The sequence below is a fragment of the Postia placenta genome (genome assembly GCF_002117355.1).
Source record: "Postia placenta MAD-698-R-SB12 unplaced genomic scaffold POSPLAscaffold_1, whole genome shotgun sequence".
NCBI lineage: Eukaryota > Fungi > Basidiomycota > Agaricomycetes > Polyporales > Adustoporiaceae > Rhodonia > Rhodonia placenta.
In genome coordinates, this window is record NW_020169832.1 from 3623866 (window position 1) to 3634504 (window position 10639).

General features: G+C 51.0%; 3 protein-coding genes across 3 annotated transcripts; 1 reads left to right on the forward strand and 2 right to left on the reverse strand.

Annotated features, from left to right (window-relative positions):
• Window positions 1-4108: 4108 nt before the first annotated feature.
• POSPLADRAFT_1043216 (hypothetical protein) lies at window positions 4109-5745 on the forward strand (the record flags this gene model as incomplete). The annotated part of the gene is made up of 6 exons (XM_024478251.1): window positions 4109-4487; window positions 4543-4642; window positions 4718-4965; window positions 5025-5081; window positions 5139-5346; window positions 5403-5745. 6 exons carry the CDS (start codon window positions 4109-4111, stop codon window positions 5743-5745), a joined length of 1335 nt encoding a protein of 444 aa, XP_024344848.1.
• Window positions 5746-6534: 789 nt separating this feature from the next.
• POSPLADRAFT_1129545 (carbohydrate-binding module family 13 protein) lies at window positions 6535-7195 on the reverse strand (the record flags this gene model as incomplete). The annotated part of the gene is made up of 5 exons (XM_024483849.1): window positions 6535-6600; window positions 6627-6720; window positions 6782-6849; window positions 6907-6993; window positions 7049-7195. The coding sequence occupies 5 exons, from the start codon at window positions 7193-7195 to the stop codon at window positions 6535-6537; spliced, it is 462 nt and encodes a 153-aa protein (XP_024344849.1).
• Window positions 7196-9338: 2143 nt separating this feature from the next.
• POSPLADRAFT_1052181 (carbohydrate-binding module family 13 protein) lies at window positions 9339-9989 on the reverse strand (the record flags this gene model as incomplete). Its single annotated transcript, XM_024480246.1, has 5 exons — window positions 9339-9424; window positions 9499-9528; window positions 9591-9657; window positions 9715-9801; window positions 9858-9989. The coding sequence occupies 5 exons, from the start codon at window positions 9987-9989 to the stop codon at window positions 9339-9341; spliced, it is 402 nt and encodes a 133-aa protein (XP_024344850.1).
• Between the last annotated feature and the right edge of the window lie 650 nt (window positions 9990-10639).

Here is a 10639-nt window from a genome sequence, read left to right on the forward strand (position 1 = left end):
GAAGACCCTGTGGGAAAGAGTGAGCAATGATGCACAAGCAGTTTTGAGCGCGACGCACAGGTAGAACTTTTGGATGAAGAGCGCGCCGAGTAGGTACTCATCGACCGACGTGTCCGTCCACGCCTCGATGCCGCTCACGCAGACATTGTTGCCCAGGTTGATGACCAGTGCCGACTGGTCCAGCGTGAACTTCTGCGAGCCGATGGTCACCGTGAGCGAGAACTCAGCATCGCAAGGAACCGTCCACGCCTCCGACTGCGTGCCCAGACTCGACAGGCCTGTCTGCAGTGACGAGCCGGAGATCGCTGCGTCTATGAATAGATGTCGTTAGCAACTCATTGACAGACCAAGACATCAGCGGCGTACTGATGATCTGTGCTTGCTGCATAGGGAAATAAATGTCCGTATAGTACGGGTCTACGCTCGCCATGAACTCCTGCTGAGTCTCAATCGTGTCGGTGCCCTGAAACTCCCACCCGTCCAGCACCACAGACCAGTCAGGTTGACTGCCGCTCGCATAGGTCACCGACGAGTTGTTCTCCACGTTTTTGTACACGATCTGCTGAGTGTTGTACGCGCTCGAGTCGGGCTGCAGCCAGTGGAGCGTGCCCGCACTCGTCGATGTAGGGGAAGCGACGGCCTGACTCGACGCACTCGTCGGTGTGAGCACCGGCGGATTGAGGCTCATGCCGAACTGGAAGGCATCCTGGTCCAGATTGCGCTGCAGCCACTCGCCAAAAATCGTGTCATTGAATCCAGCCGTAAAGTTGTTTCCCGTGGTAGGTGTCGAGATGCGGTTGGTGCCCAAGCCGATGATTCCGGACACTCCGTGAGCGAAGACGGAGCTCGAGTTCTGTTGGTTGGCGACAACGACTGTAAACGATGTCCGAGGTTGGTGCTAATCCATGATGAGTCGTGTGCGAAGACGACCTACTGGTCTGATTCGGATAGTTCCACGAGGACCCGTTGCTCGTTTTCATGTCGCAATTCTCCTTAATCACCGTCCCGCTGAAGGCGCCGCTCACGAGCGAAACCTCATCTGACAAGTCTAGGGACTTTGCGGAAGTGGATGCCGATTGGTTATACCTACAGTTGTCAAGCCAAGTCAGGATCCAGACGGGACCGATGTAGTATATAGGATACAGAATGAGCATATTTTACTCACAAGCTGACCCCACTGCATGAGCTGCATCCCGTCCCAGCAACAGACGTGAGCCCAGTGCTCGTCGCTAGCGTGAAATTGAAGTTCTGCACATGCGGACCGGGCGACTAGACGGACCGATACGTCAACGGCCTGATGGTATCGAGTATAGCACGTACCATGCCCACAGGAATGATGTAGCGACCACTCGAATCAAAGAGAAGAGGAATGTCGATCCTGGCAGGGGGGGCAGCAGCGGGCGTGCTGCGCCGATCAAGGAGATTGGGGAGTGCTGCAGCCAGATGGGCGAGCCCCAGGAGGCAGCACAACATATTTCTCGAAGACATGACCGACTTTGAGCGAATGGTCGAGGGCATCAGGATACGATTACTGTTACCGCCATAGGATATCGACGTCTGTCAATCAGGACACCCCAACTCATGAATTGCAAATCATTTACGTACCAAGGTTTAGTGTTGTAGAATACGATACAGAGCGAAAAGAAGAGAAAGGAGGATTGTCAGGCCCTTGCACCGTTATGAGAGAAACAGAGCCTGTGCTGACCCGCCGCGACGACCGCAAGGAGGGGGGCGCAGAGCGGCCTCCTGTTTCATATCTTGTATGAGGCAGTGAGCGCCCGATTCCTATGGGCGCTTGATGCGCGCGTTGATCATCACGCTTGCACGTGATCGCGTCTTTGGACCCGGAGATGAAGTTCTTCCTCCGAGCGTTGACCACACAACTGAGTCAGATTCACAGCTTCGAGTGTTCTCGGCTTCGCATTTCAGAGCGTGCTCGTCACGATGTAGGTCCATATATCCCGCGGAACTTTCTCTCCGATAACAGGAAACTTGCCACTCCTCAGGAACGCCTCGTTGTGTAATTGATCTGCTCTACTCGTGAATTTCGTACGGTGGCCTCGAGGCTATCTGGTTGTAGATGTCGGTACTAAATGTGGCTTAAATTGCGCGTCTAGATTCTCCGGAAGCCATAGCATGAACAATGCAAGCCTATGACGTCTCGCGTTCATCGCATACTCGAAAGTGCCCGAGTGGCATCGGGCGGTACCTGAGGCTGTGCCAGTGACAGTGTGATCCAATCATGGGGTGAGTCACGACACCCACTAGTCTACTTATTACGGAATGTGCAATAATCGTTAGATGACCTACGGGTCGGCTCTGGATTGGGAAACACAGGGCCCGGCCCGTATCTGATACCCCTAGGGTAGCAACATGCAGGTAATGCTATTCTGATACTATGGTGCTATCCTTCGATGCCAACCCCTAGACCCGGGCGATGCGAATAGTTGGCGCACTGGTACTTTTGTTACGTATGGGATCTTGCAGGCACGGTTTGTTAGACACATCACCAGAAGTCGCTATACCGGGTTCAGTTCCGTGTCATAATCTGTTATCTGCATTCTTTGAGAGGACAAGTGGGGGCGTTCGATTGGCTCCGTGATTGTAGCACAGATACTGCCACTGTTGCCACTCATAGCCTGGGCCGCGTGCGCCATGCTTTATCGGCATCGATGTGTTTGGACTTCTGACACAATTACGGTTGGCGGGTGGGCGCAGGTCTAACTTCGTGCCTCAGCCACTGATCGGGTCTTGCCGGGGTCCTCAGAGTGACTAAGTTGTAACGTCTAGTGATGGTAATGGTCTATATATTTTCCCATTATCGATACTGTGTGTGATATCCGCGCTTATATCATGCTTACACAAGGTACCTTTGGCAAGCAAATCATCCATTGGAATACCAAAATGGAGTATGTACCTAAGACCGTTATCATGATGGCTGAGCATATGGTATCAAGAAATAATTGGGTTGCGTTTACTTGGCGTATCGTACACAAGTTAATGTGCCAGCCTGTATATGTGCAACTTTACTAATATTCTCAAGCACATCATGATGCACAATTACTATGGTATTTGACCGGCTATATTTACTCAAATTGTACTTTAGAAGGAGAACGTACAAGGCTAGAGGGAGATATATATGGAGTTGAAAGATGTGTATATTTACAGACTCGAAGCAGGACCTTACGTAATCGGACATTGGCATAGTACACTTTGCGCTGTCGCACCTCAAGCCTTCAGATCTCAGTGCTTGCATATTATTCCTGAGAAGCGAGTAACTCATTTATGTGTATCATATGGCGCGAATACTGCTCATACCTTGAGAATATAGCATAGGTCTCCAAGCATCTATCACTCAGTTATGGTTACATAAGCGCCCCATCTCCCATGCCGCCGATGCCGTCGAGCAGAATTCAGCCCTTGTTTAGATTACGTAATGGTCTGTCTGAGGCTCTGTCACGCTGAGATCTATCACGGGGTACCACACGAGGCAGGACCCCATATTTAGTTACCATATCTTGACCTGCGCCCACCCGCCAACCGTACACAATCTCTCTCTTAGGGATCATCAGGATGACAATTCACAAAGCAGCATGTTCCAGTCCAGTCCCTGACCGCACATGCGAGGTGTTTCTGACGCTTCTTTTCTTGTGACCTTCACTTACTCTGGATATGATAGCTAGGTGTAACGTGATACCTCCGGGATTTCACCGCAGGCCTTCGCGAGTGCAGGAGTGCTTGCGTCAAAGGTTCTGACGCATTCCGTGCCACACGCCAGATTCATCAGCAGCTTCCCAATGCCATTGCTTGTCTACCCAGATCCTAGGGATGAACAAGCTAATACCGGTAATACACTACTAAGTTCGCACCCTATCTCCACACCCTGAGCTGATGTATTGAAGTCCGGTTGTCGCAAGGAAGCAAGGGCGCGTGTTCATAGTCCGAGACCCAAGTCGTAGGTGAACGCGGCCGACGAACCAATATCATCATCCGTATTAGGAATAGTCATCCCACTGACATCAATAGAAAAGATGGGCTCATGAAGCAGAAGCGAACTGCATCGCGTACCTCTGTCGTTTTTGTGCTTTGCAAGCGTCAATCTCGTCACATGTCGCAACCTGTCGCAGAGAAAATCAGCCAGCTGCGTTCCCTGGTTCGCCTGCTCGTCGAGTCGTCAGAGGTCGTCATCAAGGAATGGGAAGCCGAGGCTGCTCAGGCTTCTGAGCCAAACAACACTCCCGATGTTCCGTCGCCCGCACTCTACGAAGCCCGCCGTGTCATTATCGGGGCATGCGGCATGTGTATTGACCTCGTGCAGGATCCTTTGTTGCGTCTCGGCGAAGTTGTCTCTTCGTACTTCGCCGCCAAGTGCCTAAACATAGCGGTGCAAGCACGGGTCGCAGACATAGTCGCCGAAGCCGACCCGCAGCGAGGCATCTCCGTCGAGGATATTGGTCGGCGAACTGGAATCAATGGTAGAAAACTCGGTAGGTGTAATTTTGTCACATGGAAGATCGTCCACTGAAATTTTTCTCCTCGCAGCCCAGCTTTTGCGCTGCCTCAGCACCATTCACATATTTAGCGAAATCAAGGATGGCTATTTTGTGAACACTCGGACGAGCGAGTACATGGTGGCGAACGAGTCCCTTTGTTCCTGGCTTCTTTTGCAAGTTGCTGCTATTGGACTCACTCTACTGGACTAATATTGTACATAAAGTTCTATTCAAGGAGGTGCTGTTACGGAGAAGCTGCCCGCTGTTCTATTCGATCCAGTTAAGACCCACTCTAGATCACCGCGCGAGTCTGCGTTCCAAGAAGCATATGGGACGAATTCGACTTTGTGGGAATATCTCGAAGAGCCGGTCGAGCAACCTGACGGGACGATGGGTCCACGTCCGGCTTTTAATACTTGGATCGGCGGCATGATGGCGGCCGGTCGCGCGGAATCCAGCGCAACTTATGTCGGTGCGCTACTGAAGGTTTCAATCATGAGGAATACCACACGCTCACCAGAACGCACGCAGATTATCCTTGGCACACTCTGGGATCGCGTACTGTCATAGACGTCGGCGGAGGACTTGGTAAGTCTTTGCTGAACAATATCATTTTGTCCTATACAAAGCGGCATATTGGAACAGGCGGAATGAGTCTTGAGCTAGCAAAACGCTATCCTGACCTCAAGTTCGTCGTACAAGATCGGGAGGCAGTGATTGAGAAGGCGGAGTTGATCTGGAAGCAGGAACTCCCGGAGGCATTGGAAGCCGAGCGTGTCAAGTTCATGCGTCACGACTTCTTCACACAACAGCCCGTCAAAGAAGCAGATGTCTTCATCTTGCGGCATATTCTGTCAGTACTCAGTTCCACAGTCATTCGATGCTTTCTCATCACATAATCATATGCAGCCACGACTGGCCCGACGATGAATGTGTCACGATTTTGCGTCATCTCCGCGATGCTATGAGACGCGACTCGAGACTTCTTGTCGCGGATAAAGTGATGCAGACGACGGCTGGTTCACCACTGTTGAAGAGCGCTCCATCACCTCTTCCTGCCAATTATGGCTATGCACATCACATGGGAAATATTCTCGCCATCGGCATGCTAGCTCTCTTCAATGGAGTAGAGAGAACACCCGAGGAATTTAGTGCATTGGCAGAAAATGCTGGCTTGAGAGTGGTGAAAATATGGGAGTGTCGTGGTCTGGCATATGTGACGGAGATGAGGCGTAATGATTATGATGGCTGACGCATGTCTTCTCATCGGTGCTGCCGTAGGATCTCGACCATCGACAAGTTTTCCTGTCGATGCTTACATATCGCGCTGTCCATCAGAGTCAGTGCTCTAGCACTCGTACGACCCGTCAATGTCAATGAACATGAATACGTCTAGAGGTATATGTGCCTGGTTCCATCAACAATACTATCATCATATCTGCCCACTTCACAAACGTTGTCACTAATGATGGCGTAAACCGGAGAAATTATATGTATGCCATTTAAAATCTTTCGCAGCATGCGCTTGCTATCATGGCCGCCACTCACTCGTACCGATAGTCACTCAAATGGATACGCCTGGACAAATGCTCAAGCCTCTGGGTTTGAGACCCACGTGCAAGTTCCAGGCTGACGAAGTTCGCCTGAGACCGGAAGCGAGAACAAGCAACAAGGGTATATCGCGTTTGTCTCAGCTCTATCAAACGCGTGACAAAGAAACTCGGTCTTCGAGGTACAGTGGCGTGCGCTCGCCACAATTTCAACAATTTCAACCTAGACCGTGGGGGAGACACGTAGCCAGTCGCAACCTTGGTCACGTTATGTGCACCTGGCTATATGGTTGTTGACAACTGGATGAAGAATGAATGCGTGTGGTATGGAAGCCTGTGGCCCAGGGAGCGTCATATACATCGTCCAACATGTCTCCCTTGCCTGAATATGATTGTGACCGGGCTACAATTACAGAACGTACTCGACTATGACGACGTGATCACGACGATTCCTCGGCCCGCTGCCCACCAGTCAAAAATGTATCACATTCTTATCCGACAGTTTCGAAAACCCACTGCTGGGCGGGGTTACCGCTGACGGAGACTTGCAACAGCACCTAGATGTAAAGGCGGCTTGAATAACTGGTTCTATGCTAGGGAATACTGTACTTGCCGGAGTGCAGTCATTACCATTGGCAAGACTCCACGCGAGGTCGTTTGCATCGAGGGGTTTGATTCTGTTGATAAGGAAGGTATGTAGATATGCGCCAATACTATGTTCTGAACGCTTGTACTCACTGGTATTTACCACCGTCTCCGACAACCTTGAAACGCACCAAGGTGGCACTTCCGACTACATTGCCTCCCTGTCCGAAATTAGTTAAACCAGACTCCTATAGCTATGAGATGCTGTAGGTGCTGACATTGATGGGCTCTGGGGAGTAGGCATAGGTGTTCGTATTAGCGTTCATGAACGCCAAATTGTTGTCTTCGTCGGCACTGACGCTCCACTATATGATACACATGAACGAGTGACATAGCGGGAGATCAGATACCTATACTTACGGTTTGGGCCGTCCCGTAATTCTGCTGGTAGCCTTGAATACGGGTGCCTTGCACGGCACTGGCCCCGTTAAGGTCGAGCATAGACCCAGTGCCTACGTTCTTGACAAAGAACGTCTTAGTCCACGGGCCTTTGGGCAATTGAGACATTGTGAGATAGGGGGGTGAATCGAGGCAGTGAGCGAAAGCGGGGCAGTTGTCTGAATACAGAGGTCCTCACTGAGCAAGCTTTATACCACCGTCTTCGGACATTCCCAGCAGTCTGTAGATGGTATAGCGCACAGAGCGTTGCTACACCAAATCCCCGGGGTCGTGTGAATTTGAAGAGTGTATGTGAAACATTGGAGGTACCTTGCGATACAAAGGCAGAAACGCACAATCCGAGTTTGTAGGTTGGGATTCCTGAGAACGCTGGAAATCAGCTGCCGCGAGCTAAAACCGGGCTGGGATAGTAGATTCCTGTGCCGATTCATGTAGCTTCATTAACAAGCAACCGCGCTACGCAATAAATGTCCCCCGTCACAAGGGTTTCGACACTGTGACATAGTATCAGGAAAGCTGGGAGCTGTCTGAACTACTGAGGCAGCATTTACATAACAGTCATTCGGCTTTAACAGGCAAACTCAAGGCTTCAGCGACCCGGCCGTGAGAGAAAGAACATTTTGGTGTAGTGCTCCGCTTCAGCGACGATCCATCAGCATGTCCGAACCCTTCCTCAATCAACTTGAAACCAAGCATCCAGTATGCCAAACACAAATTGCCCATCGAGAAAACTCGGGACCTGAGTGAACCGCATGATGCACATGTGCCCCTCTTATTACGTGCAACAGCCAACTGGTAAATAGTGAGATGACGCGGAGACTATATGAGGCGGGAGAGTTTGTCAAACAGCGAGCGAAAGCAGCCAACCCGTCTGAGGTCGGCCTATGCATCCATCGAATCTTCAATCTGACAGGGTCACACCTAGCACAAATGGTAAGTTGCAACCGGAGACGAGATGCTAGCGGTGATGGAAATGGAATTTGATTGAATTACGCCGATCACAACAAAACCAACAATGATAGACCCTCCGTAAGTCATACTTTGGGGCAAGGTGGGAGGATGACCGATCATGGAGATAGGCTATCAGATGAGGATCGTGAGGCAGACGTTTGCTGTAATCTCCTCGTCCTCTCGCCGTCATGGTCAGCGATGAACAATATATACATCCTGTTCAGAAAGAACTCGTTGCAAATACGCCTGGCTCCATAACTGATTGTCAGATTGTAGAAGTTACTAGCCTGATCGCGTCACAGTAGGTCGTCGCTGTCTGCTATTGCTTGCGGAAGCGGAGAGCGACAGGGTAGGACCTCGACAAACATCGAGGTGTTGGTGTAGATTACTTCATATGGCTGTCGTGAACAACCTTTGAGGGATGAGTGGCAAGTGCACGTCACCCCGTGCCGAGCGCCGCTATGCTCTCTGCCGCCTGTCTGTGGCTTTTGTGAGGGAGGTCTATCGTTAGTGTTTTCGGGGAAACAGCGCAGTCACAGTCGGCAAGCCATGCAAGATGATTGTTGTGAAGCACAGACCATCATCGATATACAAGCCTAGAAAATAACGAGCAAGCGCGCGAACGGCGCCAAAGTGTCGTGAGGGTCACGTTACCATATTTGCATGTGCGTTTAAGTTCGACGGGTTTATACTCCATACAGCGTAGGTACATGTAGAGTGTGAACGAGCCTCCAGTAGCTCTTAGCAATGGGCTCCGCGCCCTCGATTTGCATGTGCGTTGAGACGCGTCCGGTCGTGCGGACTCCAGGGCAACTTATGTCGGTGCGCTGTTGACAGTATTGATCATGAGGAATAGCACACGCTCACCAGAACTCATGTACATTATCCTTGGCACACTCAGAGATCCCGTACTGGTGTGCGTGTCGGCGGAGGATCGGTAAGTCTTCGCCGAACAATATTATTTGGGTTTATGCAAAGCGGCTTATTGGAACAGTCAATCATGGCGCATCCTGGCTTGTCTTCGTAAATTCAGCTCCCTATAATCCTGCGCTTCCCTATGTCACCCATGTTCAACCTGTGCTGTTGAGCGGACAGACTCCTGTTTCTGGATCACACGGCACCACTTCGTTCATGCGCAACAGACATCGAACGTCGATTCTTTCGAAATACCTACTGCGCCATACAACAGAGCAAGGAATGCCTCATATGGAATATACACCAAGAAATGACTCCACAGTAACAGTCGACCACGTTATCCATCAATCGAGCAAGCTGAGCCCATGGAAGTCGCGAAGCCGCATCAGGCCGCCTGCGGGTGCAGGTACCAGAACTGGTTGTTGTCGCCACCGTCGGCGGCCTGGAGGACGATCTGCAATTTGACCCTCGCTAAGAGATGTCATAGAGCTGGGGGAAAGACGTCAATGCATACCTGAGTACCATCCGTACTGTCGCCGAGGTACAGCAGAAGAGGCTCGTCGACGAGTTGAATCCTAGGCGCAATGCCAGCACCAAGAGTTAGCAAGTAGAATAATCATGTCCTTCTGGGACTCACTGATACGACCCGTCGGAGTCGATGAACATAACTCGTCCGGAGGCGTGCCGCCAACGACACCCTCATTCTGTCAACTATCTCTTCGTTGATGGAATGAATTAGAGCGCTGTGCTTCCCTACTCACGATGGCGTGGACCGGACCAAGCATGTATGTACCGCTCGCAGCGTTCAAGAGCTTCCAGGTGTTGTCGTTGACCGGCTCAAATTGCCACTGGAGAAGGGATTAGTACTTGCGGCACGTACACATCTGCGCTCATTGTGTCTTACGAGCTGATTCAAATTGTTGGCGTTCGTCCAGCCCTGAACTCTTGTGCCCTGGATACTCGACCCGCCGGCCAGATCCACATAGTTCCCGATACCGACGTTCTGAATCCTATAGTTACCGGCCTGGATCGACATTGTAGCGTGCTGCCTTGAGTATTTGCAAGGAGAGAGATGAGCTAACGATGATGGGTGCTCAGCCCTGTTGCACGCCACGGCTTTTATACACCCAAGCCTCGCATACAACTACCAGTCAGCTTGTCCGCCGATATTGCTGAAGTCATAGCATTTTCCAAGAATCGTCGGAGCCTGACGCCACTCATGTAGCACATGCGCCACGAACACGGAGCAATGGCGTGGCAAGAATCGATGGGGTTGAAGACATCCAAAACCGAGGGTGTTCTCGAAGTAAGTCTGGACCGCATACGTGCACAGTTCACATGTCCCATGACGTCTCGTAGGGAATCTCGGTAGTGAAGTTGAATCATTCGTGCAACATTAGGAACATTAGTACCTGTAGGTTGTCGCAAATATCGAATCTTCGAATATAACGACAGATACAACATATCGGCGGAGTCCACCGCGTCCAATGAAGGCACCAAGAAGGTGAATGTGTCTAGGAGGTTAGTTGACACGACAGTCTCGCGATGCATGGCCAAGCCTCGAGACCGATTTGATGGTGGACCACCCCATTACACCTGGTCTTGACATTGCCGTTGACGTCTACATGCAATCAGAAGGGTTTGCATATTAAGGTGTCGTACACGATTCGCCGACAATGACGATGG